This window comes from Salmo salar, chromosome 13 (genome assembly GCF_965601325.2).
Source record: "Salmo salar chromosome 13, fSalSal1, whole genome shotgun sequence".
NCBI lineage: Eukaryota > Metazoa > Chordata > Actinopteri > Salmoniformes > Salmonidae > Salmo > Salmo salar.
In genome coordinates, this window is record NC_138303.1 from 99,090,385 (window position 1) to 99,103,743 (window position 13,359).

At 41.9% G+C, this 13,359-nt stretch overlaps 1 protein-coding gene and 1 non-coding gene across 3 annotated transcripts; one reads left to right on the forward strand and one right to left on the reverse strand.

The window, feature by feature from the left end:
* cops4 (COP9 constitutive photomorphogenic homolog subunit 4 (Arabidopsis)) lies at window positions 1-7,443 on the forward strand. 2 transcript variants are annotated; one of them, XM_014138539.3, is made up of 10 exons: window positions 1-152; window positions 706-785; window positions 918-1,069; window positions 1,157-1,260; window positions 1,388-1,692; window positions 1,862-2,032; window positions 2,136-2,251; window positions 2,739-2,783; window positions 5,610-5,694; window positions 5,992-6,359. In XM_014138539.3, exons 1-10 carry the CDS (start codon window positions 79-81, stop codon window positions 6,123-6,125), a joined length of 1,266 nt encoding a protein of 421 aa, XP_013994014.1. In that variant the 5' UTR covers window positions 1-78; the 3' UTR covers window positions 6,126-6,359. The 2 variants fall into 2 exon arrangements, with proteins under 2 accessions (XP_013994014.1, NP_001167326.1); NM_001173855.1 differs by lacking the exon at window positions 2,739-2,783 and having other exon boundaries at window positions 74-152; window positions 5,992-7,443.
* Window positions 7,444-8,337, reverse strand: LOC106568325 (uncharacterized). The gene is made up of 4 exons (XR_014380199.1): window positions 8,222-8,337; window positions 8,108-8,133; window positions 7,857-7,966; window positions 7,444-7,593 (listed from the first exon to the last, which is right to left on the reverse strand). It is a non-coding gene; the product is annotated as an uncharacterized LOC106568325 (transcript).
* Window positions 8,338-13,359: the final 5,022 nt, after the last annotated feature.

Below are 13,359 nucleotides of genomic sequence, written 5' to 3' on the forward strand. Positions count from 1 at the left end.
AGGCGTTCCCTGTGTAGCGTGGGCAGCATACCCTCTTGTCGGCTGATAATTCTCGTTGTTGACACTTCGTCGGAGAAAATGGCGGCTGGAGTGAGACAGGAGCTTGCACAACTTATGAATTCAAGCGGATCTCACAAAGATCTCGCTGGAAAGTATGTATTGGCCAAAATGGCTGAAAATATATGTGCGTGGAGATGTACATTACTTTAGACCTGAGTGTGACGTTTACAGTGAATTATTAACGTGTCAATGAGCAGCCCGCCGATGCTAGTTATGCTAGCTAGCAATAGCTATTAGCATCACACTGCGGCTAGCATAGGTTAGACGTTTAACCGGTACTGTATGTATCTAACGTTATCTACCGGTATGTTAGCTAATGTTAATTATCAACTAGCTAGACAGTGTCTGTGGATAAAATGATTGCCAAATGTATTGTGTTGTCAACAGTGTGCACTGGTCGATTAGTTACAGTTTAGTTTAACGTCAGTTAGCTATGGCTTTTAGTAATGTAGATAACTAACTAAATATAGCTCGCTAACTTGGCTTTTGATGTGTGTATTGATTTGCATTTGGTATTGGAGGCTTGCTATTCCATTGTAATTTCAGAAAGTGCTTTAGTGAAAATAATTGTAAATTCTCAAGTCATGAATATAATTTTTCATTTAAGCTAACTAGTTAATACACCCCTTGTTTTATCAATTGTAGATATCGACAGATTCTGGAGAAGGCCATCCAATTCACAGATGCAGAACAATTGGAATCATTAAAAGCATTCGTCGAAGCAAGTACGTATCCTGTATAAAGTACAGGATGGAATAAATCCTGCTTACCATTTACTAACCTGTTACATAAAGTCCCCCTTTTCCTTTGTACAATCATTACTGTATATCCTTTCTAACTGTAATCCTGTCCTGCAGTGGTCAATGAGAACGTCAGCTTAGTGATCTCTAGACAGCTGCTGACAGACTTCTGCACAAACATACCCAGTCTTCCTGATAGCACAGCCAAGTCAGTTTACCACTTCACACTAGAGAAGATACAGCCCAGGGTCATCTCATTTGAAGAACAGGTGAGTACTGTGCACATTGCACATACCTGGTTTCCCAGATCTAGCCTAGACACTGGTTTGAAATAAATAACACATGTCTACCCCCAGGTGGCCTCCATCAGACAGCACCTATCCACCATCTATGAGAAGGAGGAGGACTGGAGAAATGCTGCTCAGGTTCTAGTGGGCATTCCTCTGGAGACAGGACAGAAGTAAGTCAATTTAGTCCAGTGTTTCCCAATATATTTTTGCGCGACTCGCCGGGAGTGTACAATTTGGTTCTAGCTGAGCACTAACACGTCTGATTCAACTAATAAACCCTCTTGTCCTCTTGGTCAGGCAGTACAACGTAGACTATAAGTTGGACACGTACCTGAAGATCGCCCGTCTGTACCTGGAGGATGATGACCCTGTTCAGGCCGAGGCCTACATCAACAGAGCCTCTCTGCTCCAGAACGAGTCCACCAACGAACAGCTACAGGTCCACTACAAAGTGTGCTACGCCAGAGTGTTGGACTACAGGAGGAAGTTTATCGAGGCTGCACAGCGGTACAACGAGCTCTCTTACAAGTCCATCGTTCACGAGACGGAGCGTCTAGAGGCCCTGAAGCACGCTCTTCATTGCACCATCCTGGCATCAGCAGGTACCTTGCCACTGGTTTGTCTATTGTCTGTCACAACATTTTGAAAGGTGTGTAGTCAAAGCAGCTCTAACTGTGTCGTTGCTTTTTTGGCTCCAGTTTTTTGTTGCGCTATATTTGGACTGCAAGGTATTAACAGTAAAGTTCACTCTCCCTCCCTCTTTCTCTCCAGGCCAGCAGCGCTCCCGTATGTTAGCCACCCTGTTTAAAGACGAGCGCTGTCAGCAGCTGGCGGCCTATGGCATCCTAGAGAAGATGTACCTGGACCGCATAATCAGGGGGAACCAGCTGCAGGAGTTTGCTGCCATGCTCATGCCCCACCAGAAAGCCACCACTGGGGATGGTTAGTCTCCCAACTCAGCCTCTCTCCATAGTCCCTAGTTATTTAATTGATTGTGTAATAAGAAAATATGCTCAGCTGCATTACTGTGGGATTCTGTTTCTAGGCTCCAGCATATTGGACAGAGCTGTTATTGAACACAACCTGCTGTCTGCTAGCAAACTTTACAACAACATCACGTTTGAAGAGCTAGGGGCGCTTCTGGAGATCCCTCCCGCTAAGGTAAGATGGAGTTCAACATACAAGACTCAACAGCACTTTCACAGGCGTACGTTTTTTTTCCGGAGGGGTGTAGGTAGATAGGTCTAGGGTTTTGGTAATGCGTCCTGTAACTTAGTGTATTTGTAAATGTTGAAAATCAGGTGCGTTTTAAATGATTCTTTAATTTGTTATCAAGAGTGACAGTTGGTGTAGGCATATCATCTTATTCCTCAAGACATGAAGTATCTGATGGAGAACATCACTTTTCAGGGAAAGAGTTAGGGATGTAATTTATGATGAATGTAGCGTTTTGAGGGCATAACCAAAACCTTTATGAGAGGTTGAAGTAAAAAAATAAAAAAATAATAGTATTTTCACAGACATACAGTATTTATCCCAAAATATAAACACAATATTTTGTGGTCTGTTATGAAAGTTGAAGTGTCAGTATTAAAGCAGCAGCATTACCTAGAAGGCTTGTATTTTGAATATACATGTTGTTGTGCAGGACGATTATCTCCATGGTGAGGTCCCTGGTTACAGATGCAGTCTGGTAGGGAACATAATCACTACTTTACTAATGAATGGGGTGTGAAACCTAAAATACAGTGAAATAAAAGCCTTTGTTGGCTCTTTCTCGCTCTCTCAACTTCTTGGTTGAAGACAGAGGTAATCAGAACGGAATGTGCACTCCCCTTATAATACCAGCTAAATGCTGTGGCTGATATTTTTGTTAACGTAAAGGGTGTCCTTGTAATTCCTAAAGGCTCATATTGTGTTATATTTAGGGAAGTAGGCTACTTCAGGTAGTGGGATTGGGGATACATTATTCATAACCATGTGAAATTGTAGGGTCTTATTGATGATCAAGTTGATAAGTGGCACCTAGGTAAGACATTGATCTGTAATTTATTTTCTCTGTGGTAAGTAGTAAATTAGTTTTATACTGAAAACAAACCTTGTACTGTACAAATAAATAGCCTGTGTTGCAATGACAGGAAAGCTGTGGAGACTGTTAAAGTTTAATGATACAGGCATTAGAAAGGTCTGAGCTTGCCTGAACTTAGTATTTCTGTTCTATCATCATGGAACAGCGCCAACTGAATTCCACCCTATTGTATATTTTGTTTCTTCTTATTACCCAGTCATTTATTGCATGCATATCTTATATCCCACAGTGTGTTTCTAGTACAGAACGTTTCTGTTGCTATTCTCCCCAGTATGACTTTTTCAACTCTGCTGAATTGAAAATATTGTAGAGTTAGCTATGTGAACTACTCATTGGTTTGTGTTAGTGCACTAGGTTACAACGTCCAAATAAGGAGTAAACCTATGAGATATTTGTTGTTGAAAGATTGTGAACTGCATGTCTAGTTACAGTGGACTTAGTGTACATATTGAATTGAAAAGTGGGATGGTGTTAGTCAATTATAACGGGAGTGAGACGCTACACTACATTTCTCCATTGGGCTGGGTGAGACCAAAACACATTGTAATTTGTAGGTAATGCATACATTTACTGCTGACGCATACATGTAACTGACAAAATAAAGGAAACGATAACTTTAAGGGTATTGGGAATAGATTCTACAAGTGTCTGGAACTCTATTGGAGGGATGCGACACCAGTCTTCCATGAGAAATTCCATCATTTGGTGTTTTGTTGATGGTGGTGGAAAACACTGTCTTATTGCTGCTTCAGAACCTCCCATAAGTGTTCAATTAGATTGAAATCCGGTGACTGACCCACACGCACACAATTTAAACCCCTATGCTCCTTTGGGAACCCTCTTTCATAGTCACTGTGATTTATTCTAGCCATGGTATACATGACCCTAAGCATGATGGGATGTTAATTTCTTAATTAATTAAGGAAATGCGTGTGGAAACACCTGCTTTCATGATATACTGAACTAAATATAAACACAACATGTAAAGTGTTGGTCCCATGTTTCATGAGCTGAAATAAAAGATCCCAGAAATGTTCCATACGCACAAAAAGCTTATTTCTCTCAAATGTTCTGTACACATTTGTTTTACATCCCTGTTAGTGAGCATTTCTCCTTTACCAAGATAATCCATCCACCTGACAGGTGTGGCATATCAAGAAACTGATTAAACAGCATGATCATTACATGGGTCCACCTTGTTCTGGGGACAATAAAAGGCCACTCTAAAATGTGCAGTTTTGTCACACAACACAATGCCATAGATGTCTCAAGTTTTGATTGAGCGTGCAATTGGCATGCTGACTGCAGGAATGTCCACCAGAGCTGTTGGCAGAGAATTGAATGTTAATCTTTCTACCATAAGCCGCCCCCAACAGCGTTTTTAGAGAATTTGGCAGTACGTCTGACCGGCCTCACAAACGCAGACCACGTGTAACCACGTCAGATCAGGACCTCCACTTCTGGCTTCTTCACCTGCGGGATTGTCTGAGACCAGCCACCCGGACAGCTGATGAAACTGAGGAGTATTTCTGTCTGTAATAAAGCTAATTTTGTGGGGGAAAACTCATTCTGATTGGCTGGGCCTGGCTCCCCAGTGGGTGGGCCTATGCCCACCCATGGCTGCGCCTGTCAGGTGTAAAAATCGTAGATTATATGAACTGTAACTAAGTAAAATCGTTGAAATTGTTGCATGTTGCGTTTTATTTTTGTACAGTATACTTAATTTACTCAAATGTTTCCTGTATTTTGGCAGTTACCTGTACATGTTGGCTGTATTGTGAAGTATTACAGTAGTTATGTACACAGACTAACGAGCACCTAACAACACTTCATACTCCTATTGGCCTGAACTGAATCTGACCATGTTTCACTGGCCTGATCCAGAAACAACCCCTAGTACCTACCACTACCCACTTCATGGGGACCTGAAAGGATTGTACCATAAGCCAGTGATTCTCAACTGGTGGGTTGCGACCCAAATTTGGGTCAATTGGTCAGGGGTGTCTGAGTAAAAAGAAAAACTAAAACCAGGTAGAAAATGTGTACAAATGATCATGAACCTGCATTTAACAAAATATAAGTTGATCTCATTTTAATTATTGATGACAAAAAAGGTGGGCGTGTTGTTCCCTTGTCATATAATTGCTACATTTACTATCAATATAGCATAAAAAATTCAGATTGTATTTTGAACCCCAAAACATTGGCATTTGAAAATTGGATCATGACTGAAACAACCTGGTTCAATTTGGGTTCGGAAGAAAAACCAACCACTGCTAAACAATATGGCTAATAGCACATGAGGCTATGGTTGTTTCTGGACAGGGCTGTTAACTTGTTACTGACATGTTCCTATGTGTAGTTAGTAGTATGTGTGTGTGCCATGGCGATGCCAGTGAACTATCCCTGTGTGTCTGTCCCTGTCCCCAGGCTGAAAAGATCGCCTCCCAGATGATAACAGAGGGACGCATGAACGGCTTTATCGACCAGATAGACGGAATCGTCCACTTTGAGAGTGAGTACTTAGCCGTTAGCTGTGCATGGACTCCTCTATAGAAGACTACAGAAGACTATGCCCACTGCCCAGTTAGCTCTAGGAGGAGGAAATGCCTCTCTCTCTACGCTAGGGCCTTGTTCCTCTTGGTTAATTCATTCCTGTCAGCGCAAGATTCCATGGTTCCTTTTTAAGTTTCTGCTTTTCTAGCTAATGTAATCCTAGGCTTTTTTTTTTTTTCATTATTAAAATATTATTGTGTTATTTCTTTTCAATAAGATGCCTAACCCTCTTTCTCCCTTGCTCTCTGTCTCTCAGCACGGGAGCCCCTGCCCACCTGGGACAAGCAGATCCAGTCTCTATGTTTTCAGGTGAACAACCTGCTGGAAAAGATCACTGCTGCTGCTCCTGAGTGGACAGCCCAGGCCATGGAGGCTCAGATGACCCAGTAGACTGACTGACACCCCCTGGCCTGGAACACTCCACATGACCACCCACACCAGGCACACCCCCTGGGCCTGGAACACTCCACATGACCACCCACACCAGGCACACCCCCTGGCCTGGAACACTCCACATGACCACCCACACCAGGCACACCCACTGGCCTGGGACATCCCAAATGACCACCCACACCAGGCACACCCTCTAGCCTGGGACATCTCACATGACCACCCACACCAGGCACACCCACTGGCCTGGGACATCCCAAATGACCAGGCACACCCCCTGGCCTGGGACATCTCACATGACCACCCACACCAGGCACACCCACTGGCCTGGGACATCCCACATGACCACCCACACCAGGCACACCCACTGGCCTGGGACATCTCACATCACCCCACACACCAGGGCACACCTGGCCTGGGACATCTCACATGACCACCCACACCAGGCACACCCACTGGCCTGGGACATCTCACATGACCACCCACACCAGGCACACCCCCTTGCCTGGAACACCTCACATCACCCCACACACCAGGGCACACCTGGCCTGGAACACCTCACATCACCCCACACACCAGGGCAGACCTGGCCTGGAATACCCCACACACCAGGGCACATCTCACATGGCACCCTAGTCCTTATTCACTATAGAGGGTGCGATTTTGGCTGGGTGGCTGGGCTAAGTGCGAAGTTTTGTAAGATCGTACTGTTCTGAAGACTGCAAACACGAAATTGTTCAGTTGAAACCAGTTGAAGCCAAATTCTGTTGTATTTTGGCAGGGGTTAATAGAGCTTAGCCGAGCACCCGGCCTTAGTAGTGGTAGGGGAAACACTGGCCACTCCTCCCCACATTCTCTGTCTCCCTCTCTCTCTGTTTCTCTGTCTCTCTCTCTTGCTCTCTCTCTGTCTCTCTCTGTCTCTCGCCCATTTAAGTGTGAGACATGTTTCAATCTGGTGTTCTCTAGCATGTTTCTCAGAAGAAGGCTGCTGTATATTATGCTTGGAGTTTCCCATTCATCTTTCTAGGACTAATAAATGGATACTTGAATCCATAGGCTCATCAAGTTACCAGTGGTTGCAATCTCATATATACTTTGATTTCATGTATTACAAACCAGAGAACGCAAACACTGATGTCCCACGACGAAGGTGTTAGTGATTCAATTTGAAATGTGAAAGACACACAGGCCATGCCTACCGACACTTAATTTGTTGCTGTATTCTTGTACAATGATTTAGTTACATTCTGTTTGGAAACATTTTGTCAGACCTGGAGTGCAACTTCAACAAAGAGATGAATAAAAAAAAAAAAAGAAATGTCGGCATACATTTTTTATTTCTTCTGAATAATCAGCTCTTTTTCATCACTATTTGTGTTTCAGCCATGTTTTATACTGTTGAATTTGCCATATCTGACTTCTTCAACAAGGTCCATGTTTGACAATAAGTATCTTCTTCCTGGTTTCTCTGCAAGAGAAAAAATGAATTGCAATTTACTTAGACCCTGTCAGTATAAATGACATTGTACTCTCACCAGTTTGATTGGAATCAGCAGGATAGAGATAGTCAGCTTATAGATGATGACTTGCATATAGTAATCAGGTAACATAAGGTTTTACAACTAGATTAACCATGTACTTTCCATCTCCAGTCCCTCTTTATAATCAGCATCCAGGATCCAAACAACTCATTTTATAACAACAATGACTGATAGTGTTTCTTTGTTGTACCTTACAGTGTCACACAACACACACTCGTTGGTGTAAGTGACTCCGTTGGATCCACACACGGGCTCAAAGTGGAAGGGACAGCCAGGCTGCTGATAGTTGTAGCATGCCGGCTAAAGGAAAGATGTTTGAGTGTTGTGAGCTTTGTCTTTCCTCCCAGTTTTAATTAATTTGAATGGACCATTATCAGTTACACAAGAAAAACTAGTTTAGTCAACTCTTTGTGTCAAAATATGAATAACTGGATACATTACCTTCTTAAAATTTGCCCCCTGCACATCTGATGGACAAAACATTGTCATTGATATAGTGACAACATTAACCATACATACTAAAAGTACATTTCAATGGTGAAGAAGTATGCTTACTTGAGAGGCAAGATATGACGAGAAGAAGGAGAAAGGTTGGTTTACCAGGCATATTGGCAACTGCAGTAGTCCGCTACGGTGAGTGTTTCTCCTAGTAATAAATGTCTATATACTCTATTAGTGTTTTGGGAAACTTCAATGACCTAATTTCTGGCCAAAGTCCCCCTTCGGTTCTATTGACAGTGACACACATTTTTGGCTCTAGTCCTAAACAAAATGTCAAACAGTAGCACTATGCAGATATCCAAGCTCTTGTGAAGACCAATGTTGAATATTTCTCTGGGTCAGGTTGGTTCTGTCTCTATTGTTATAACCACACTCCCTGGTGATTCATTCAGCTAGCTGTTATGATGTCTCTTCAAGGCAGTATTCAGAAGGACAAACAACAGTTTTGTACTTATTGAGTATGATCATTTCAGGGGAACACAAATCACACATAACAGAGGGAACAACTCAAACAGACCTGCATGGTAGGGCTCCGTTTGACAAGTCAATGATTCATTTATCTCTAATGGGCTCTCTACAGCTTCATCCTGTCCACACGTGGTTTCCGTAGTTTCTCACTGACTTTATCTCGATGACAAACCATGAGTAGCTAGTAGGCCTATAGTAATCATTACCAGGTTAACCAATACATGTGTTCAGTGCTTCACCCTGGCCTGGGGTGTGTTGGAGGTATATGTTGATGCTCAGAATAACTTTTACTGATGTTATACAGTTTCTAGGAATTACTGAATGATCAAGCCACAATGTATGTCCCATTTTAGCATTTCTATAGCATTCATATTAACAAATCGGCAAAAATGGTCTGCAAAAATGACATTTATTGCATTGTATTTCTTACATCAAGAAAATATAATTCTAAAGTAAAAAACGTATTCAGGATACCGGAATTCGATCTCAGATTTTTTTCTTCAGGTCTCTGACGCCATCTAGAGGAAAACAGACATGAATACCACAACACACTTTTTCATTTTCGTTTTTTGCCTAAAACACTTGACCTACTCTACTGTACAATGATGACCCATACCACAAAGTACTAAAATGACTCACTGTCTTACACTTATAGTCAAACATTACTTTATACAGTAAGGTTCAAGTGTCAGTCAGGCTACGCAAGCAGGTATGGTGCCATTACAGTTTCCACAGAACTACGGGGTACTCAGTGTATTGCTCTGTGAAACATTAACAGGCTTGTGGTTGTACCTTAGCTCAGAAGATCCCCTGCTCCTTGCGTAGATCTATGTCTCTTTTCAGCTGACAGGTAGAGCACAGCTGACACCACAAGTCCCCACACAGGGAGCCCTGGACACCAAACCAAACAAGACACTTTGTCCAGGTCAGGAGAGAGACAGGGAGAGCGTCATCATACATACATCAGAGCCTGTCCATCTGGTTAGAATGTTTCATGTGACAGAATAACAGACCCAGAGCAGCCTATGACTGTTACAGTATAAGCTAAGCGAAAGGAATTCACCCTAATGTTGTTTCTGGTGCGGTACATGGTGCGCATGGTCATGGAAGACCCACACAGACAACACTCATCCATATCACTGGCGACAGAGCAGCACAGACATGGGAAGCACCAATAACCACAACAACCTAGGGGAGGGAGGGAGGGAGGGAGGGAGGGAGGGAGGGAGGGAGGGAGGGAGGGAGGGAGGGAGAGAGACAATGAGAGGGGGGAAAAATCAAATGAATATGGCAATTTGTTGTTTACTAGAATGTGCTGTTTTTTCACCTCAAACGCAAATGCCACAATTGGACCTGACTCTAACCTTTAAAGGACAGGAGGCTGAGACTAACAGCATCGGTGTCAACACTATTACATAGAAAGCCTTGTTACTGCACAACAGTGTCCTCATCAGCTTACATAAAGAACACCTTTGCATAGACAGTATTGCATGCATATGGTACTGTGGGTGTACTGTGTACATGTGATAGTAATCAGTAGAAGTTACCTCCCCTTACTACAGCGACTGTGTCCTGGGCCTTCTACTATGGTAGAACATGCAAATCACTCAATTTGTTTGTATTGAAATGCGGAGTCGAATGGATTATTCTTTCAGCTAGTGTAAGTAATGAATCCACTGGTGCCAAAATGGTCTGATTGTGATATTGAAATGTATATATATACCATAGATATAAAATATGTAGTATACATAGTACTTCACAAATAAGTCAATACAATAGGTCAACATGTGATTCTATGCTTTATAATGTTATCAACTTTAGTACTGCTATGTAACCACATTCAGTGTCTGGGTTCAAATATTTACTGAACAAAAATATAAAAGCAACATGCAGCAATTTAAAAGATTTTACTGAGTTACAGTTCATATAAGGAAATCAGTCAATTCACCTGTGTAATTAATGATCATGCTGTTTATTCATCTTCTTGATATGCCACACCTGTCAGGTGGATGGATTATCTTGGTAAAGGAGAAATGCTCACTAACAGGGATGTAAACAAATTTGTGCACAACATTTGAGAGAAATAAGCTTTTTGTGCGTATGGAACATTTCTGGGATCTTTTATTTCAGCTCATGAAACATGGGACCAACACTTTACATGTTACATTTATATTTTTGTTCAGTAAAGTTAAGAGGTTCACTACTGTCCACTATTCCATTTTCCCATCAGAGTTGTTTCCATCCAGTTGACTTGTTGCAGATAAAAGTCTGTGCATAAATACATAGTGCACATAAAAATAACTTTTCAAGTTAAATCTTTTGAGGTTAAATTCCCATGTGCCGAATAAAAAATGAAAGTTAAATGGGTTTCCATCGCATTTTCAACTCTAGCCCTACTGTCACTAAAACTATTGCGTAGGTATAGCGAAAGTGCCCACTCTGGTATGGGCACGTGCTCTCTAGCCAATGGCTACAGTTGAGGTATAGCCTACTACATGATGAGATTACTATAGACAAAAGTGCGAAATTGTTTTTATTGATCAAATGGCAACCAAGCATCGATCATCATGCCACCAGAATAAGAACCTCAATATTTATTGAAAGGAGCATCAACCTAATCCCTGTGCACTTTCACCACCCTTTAAAGTTCATCGTAATTGATATCATCTGTAGCCTAATTTAACTGCATGGTTTCCCATTATGTTGTGACATTTTGATCCGACATGTAGGCTACTTTACTGGCATAAAAAGGCTAGATGGAAACCTGTTTAATATCAAGCCATTCTGAAGATGCTGGAATTATATTTTAAATGAAGGTGCGAATGCCTACAATATGTAGGTTATATTGAAGTGTTAGGTTTGCAAGGAATAGCCGCTCGGAATTGGAGAGATGTGTAAGCTTTGCTGAATAACTGGGCCTGCCAGGAGTATTTGTATTTGTATTTATTAAGGATCCCTGGGGTCCAGCAACATTAAAGCAGTTATATACAGTTAAAAACATTACATTTCATAACACTTTTCACAACACATTAAGTGTGTTCCCACAGGCCACTACTCTACTATCACATATCTACAATTCAAGGTCCATGTGTGCACGTGTGTAGAGTGCGTGTCTTATCAATTGTACAGCTGAAGTCGGAAGTTTACATACGCCTTAGCCAAATACATTTAAACTCAGTTTTTCACAATTCCTGACATTTAATCCCAGTAAAAATTCCCTGTTTTAGGTCAGATAGGATCACCACTTTATTTTAGGGTTGTGAAATGTCAGAATAATAGTAGAGAGAATGGTTTATTTCAGCTTTTATTTCTTTCATCACATTCCCAGTGGGTCAGAAGTTTACATACACTCAATTAGTATTTGGTAGCATTGCCTTTAAATTGTTTAACTTGGGTCAAACATTTCGGGTAGCATTCCACAACCTTCCCACAATAAGTTGGGTGAATTTTGGCCCATTCTTCCTGACAGAGCTGGTGTAACTGAGTCAGGTTTGTAGGCCTCCTTGCTCGCACATACTTTTTCAGTTCTGCCCACAAATGTTCTATAGGATTGAGGTCAGGGCTTTGTGATGGCCACTCCAATACCTTGACTTTGTTGTCCTTAAGCCATTTTGCCACAACTTTGGAAGTATGCTTGGGGTCATTGTCCATTTGGAAGACCCATTGTGACAAGCTTTAACTTCCTGACTGATGTCTTGAGATGTTGCTTCAATATATCCATGTAATTTTCCATCCTCATGATGTCATCTATTTTGTGAAATGCACCAGTCCCTCCTGCAGCAAAGCACCCCCACAACATGATGCTGCCACCCCCGTCCTTCACGGTTGGAATGGTGTTCTTCCCCCTTTTTCCTCCAAACATAACGCCGGTCATTATGGCCAAACATTTCTATTCTTGTTTCATCAGACCAGAGGATATTTCCCCAAAAAGTACGATCTTTGTCCCCATGTGCAGTTGCAAACCGTAGTCTGGCTTTTTTATGGCGGTTTTGGAGCAGTGGCTTCTTCCTTGCTGAGCGGCCTTTTAGGTTATGTCGATATAGGACTTGTTTTACTGTGGATATAGATACTTTTGTACCTGTTTCCTCCAGCATCTTCACAAGGTCCTTTGCTGTTGTTCTGGGATTGATTTGCACTTTTTGCACCAAAGTACGTTCGTCTCTAGGAGACAGAACGCGTCTCCTTCCTGAGCAGTATGACGGCTGCGTGGTCTCGTGGTGTTAATACTTGTGTACTATTGTTTTTACAGATGAACGTGGTACCTTCATGCGTTTGGAAATTGCTCCCAAGGGTGAACCAGACTTGTGGAGGTCTACAATTTTTCTTCTGAGGTCTTGGCTGATTTCTTTTGATTTTCTCATGATGTCAAGCAAAGAGGCACTGAGTTTGAAGGTAGGCCTTGAAATACATCCACAGGTACACCTCCAATTGACTCAAATGATGTCAATTAGCCTATCAGAAGCTTCTAAAGCCATGACATCATTTTCTGGAATTTTCCAAGCTGTTTAAAGGCACAGTCAACTTAGCGTATGTAAACTTCTGACTCACTGGAATTGTGATACAGTGAATTACAAGTGAAATAATCTGTCTGTAAACAATTGTTGGAAAAATTACTTGTGTCATGCACAAAGTAGATGTCCTAACCGACTTGCCAAAACTATAGTTTGTTAACAAGAAAGTTGTGGAGTGGTTGAAAAAGGAGTTTCAACGACTCCAACCTAAGT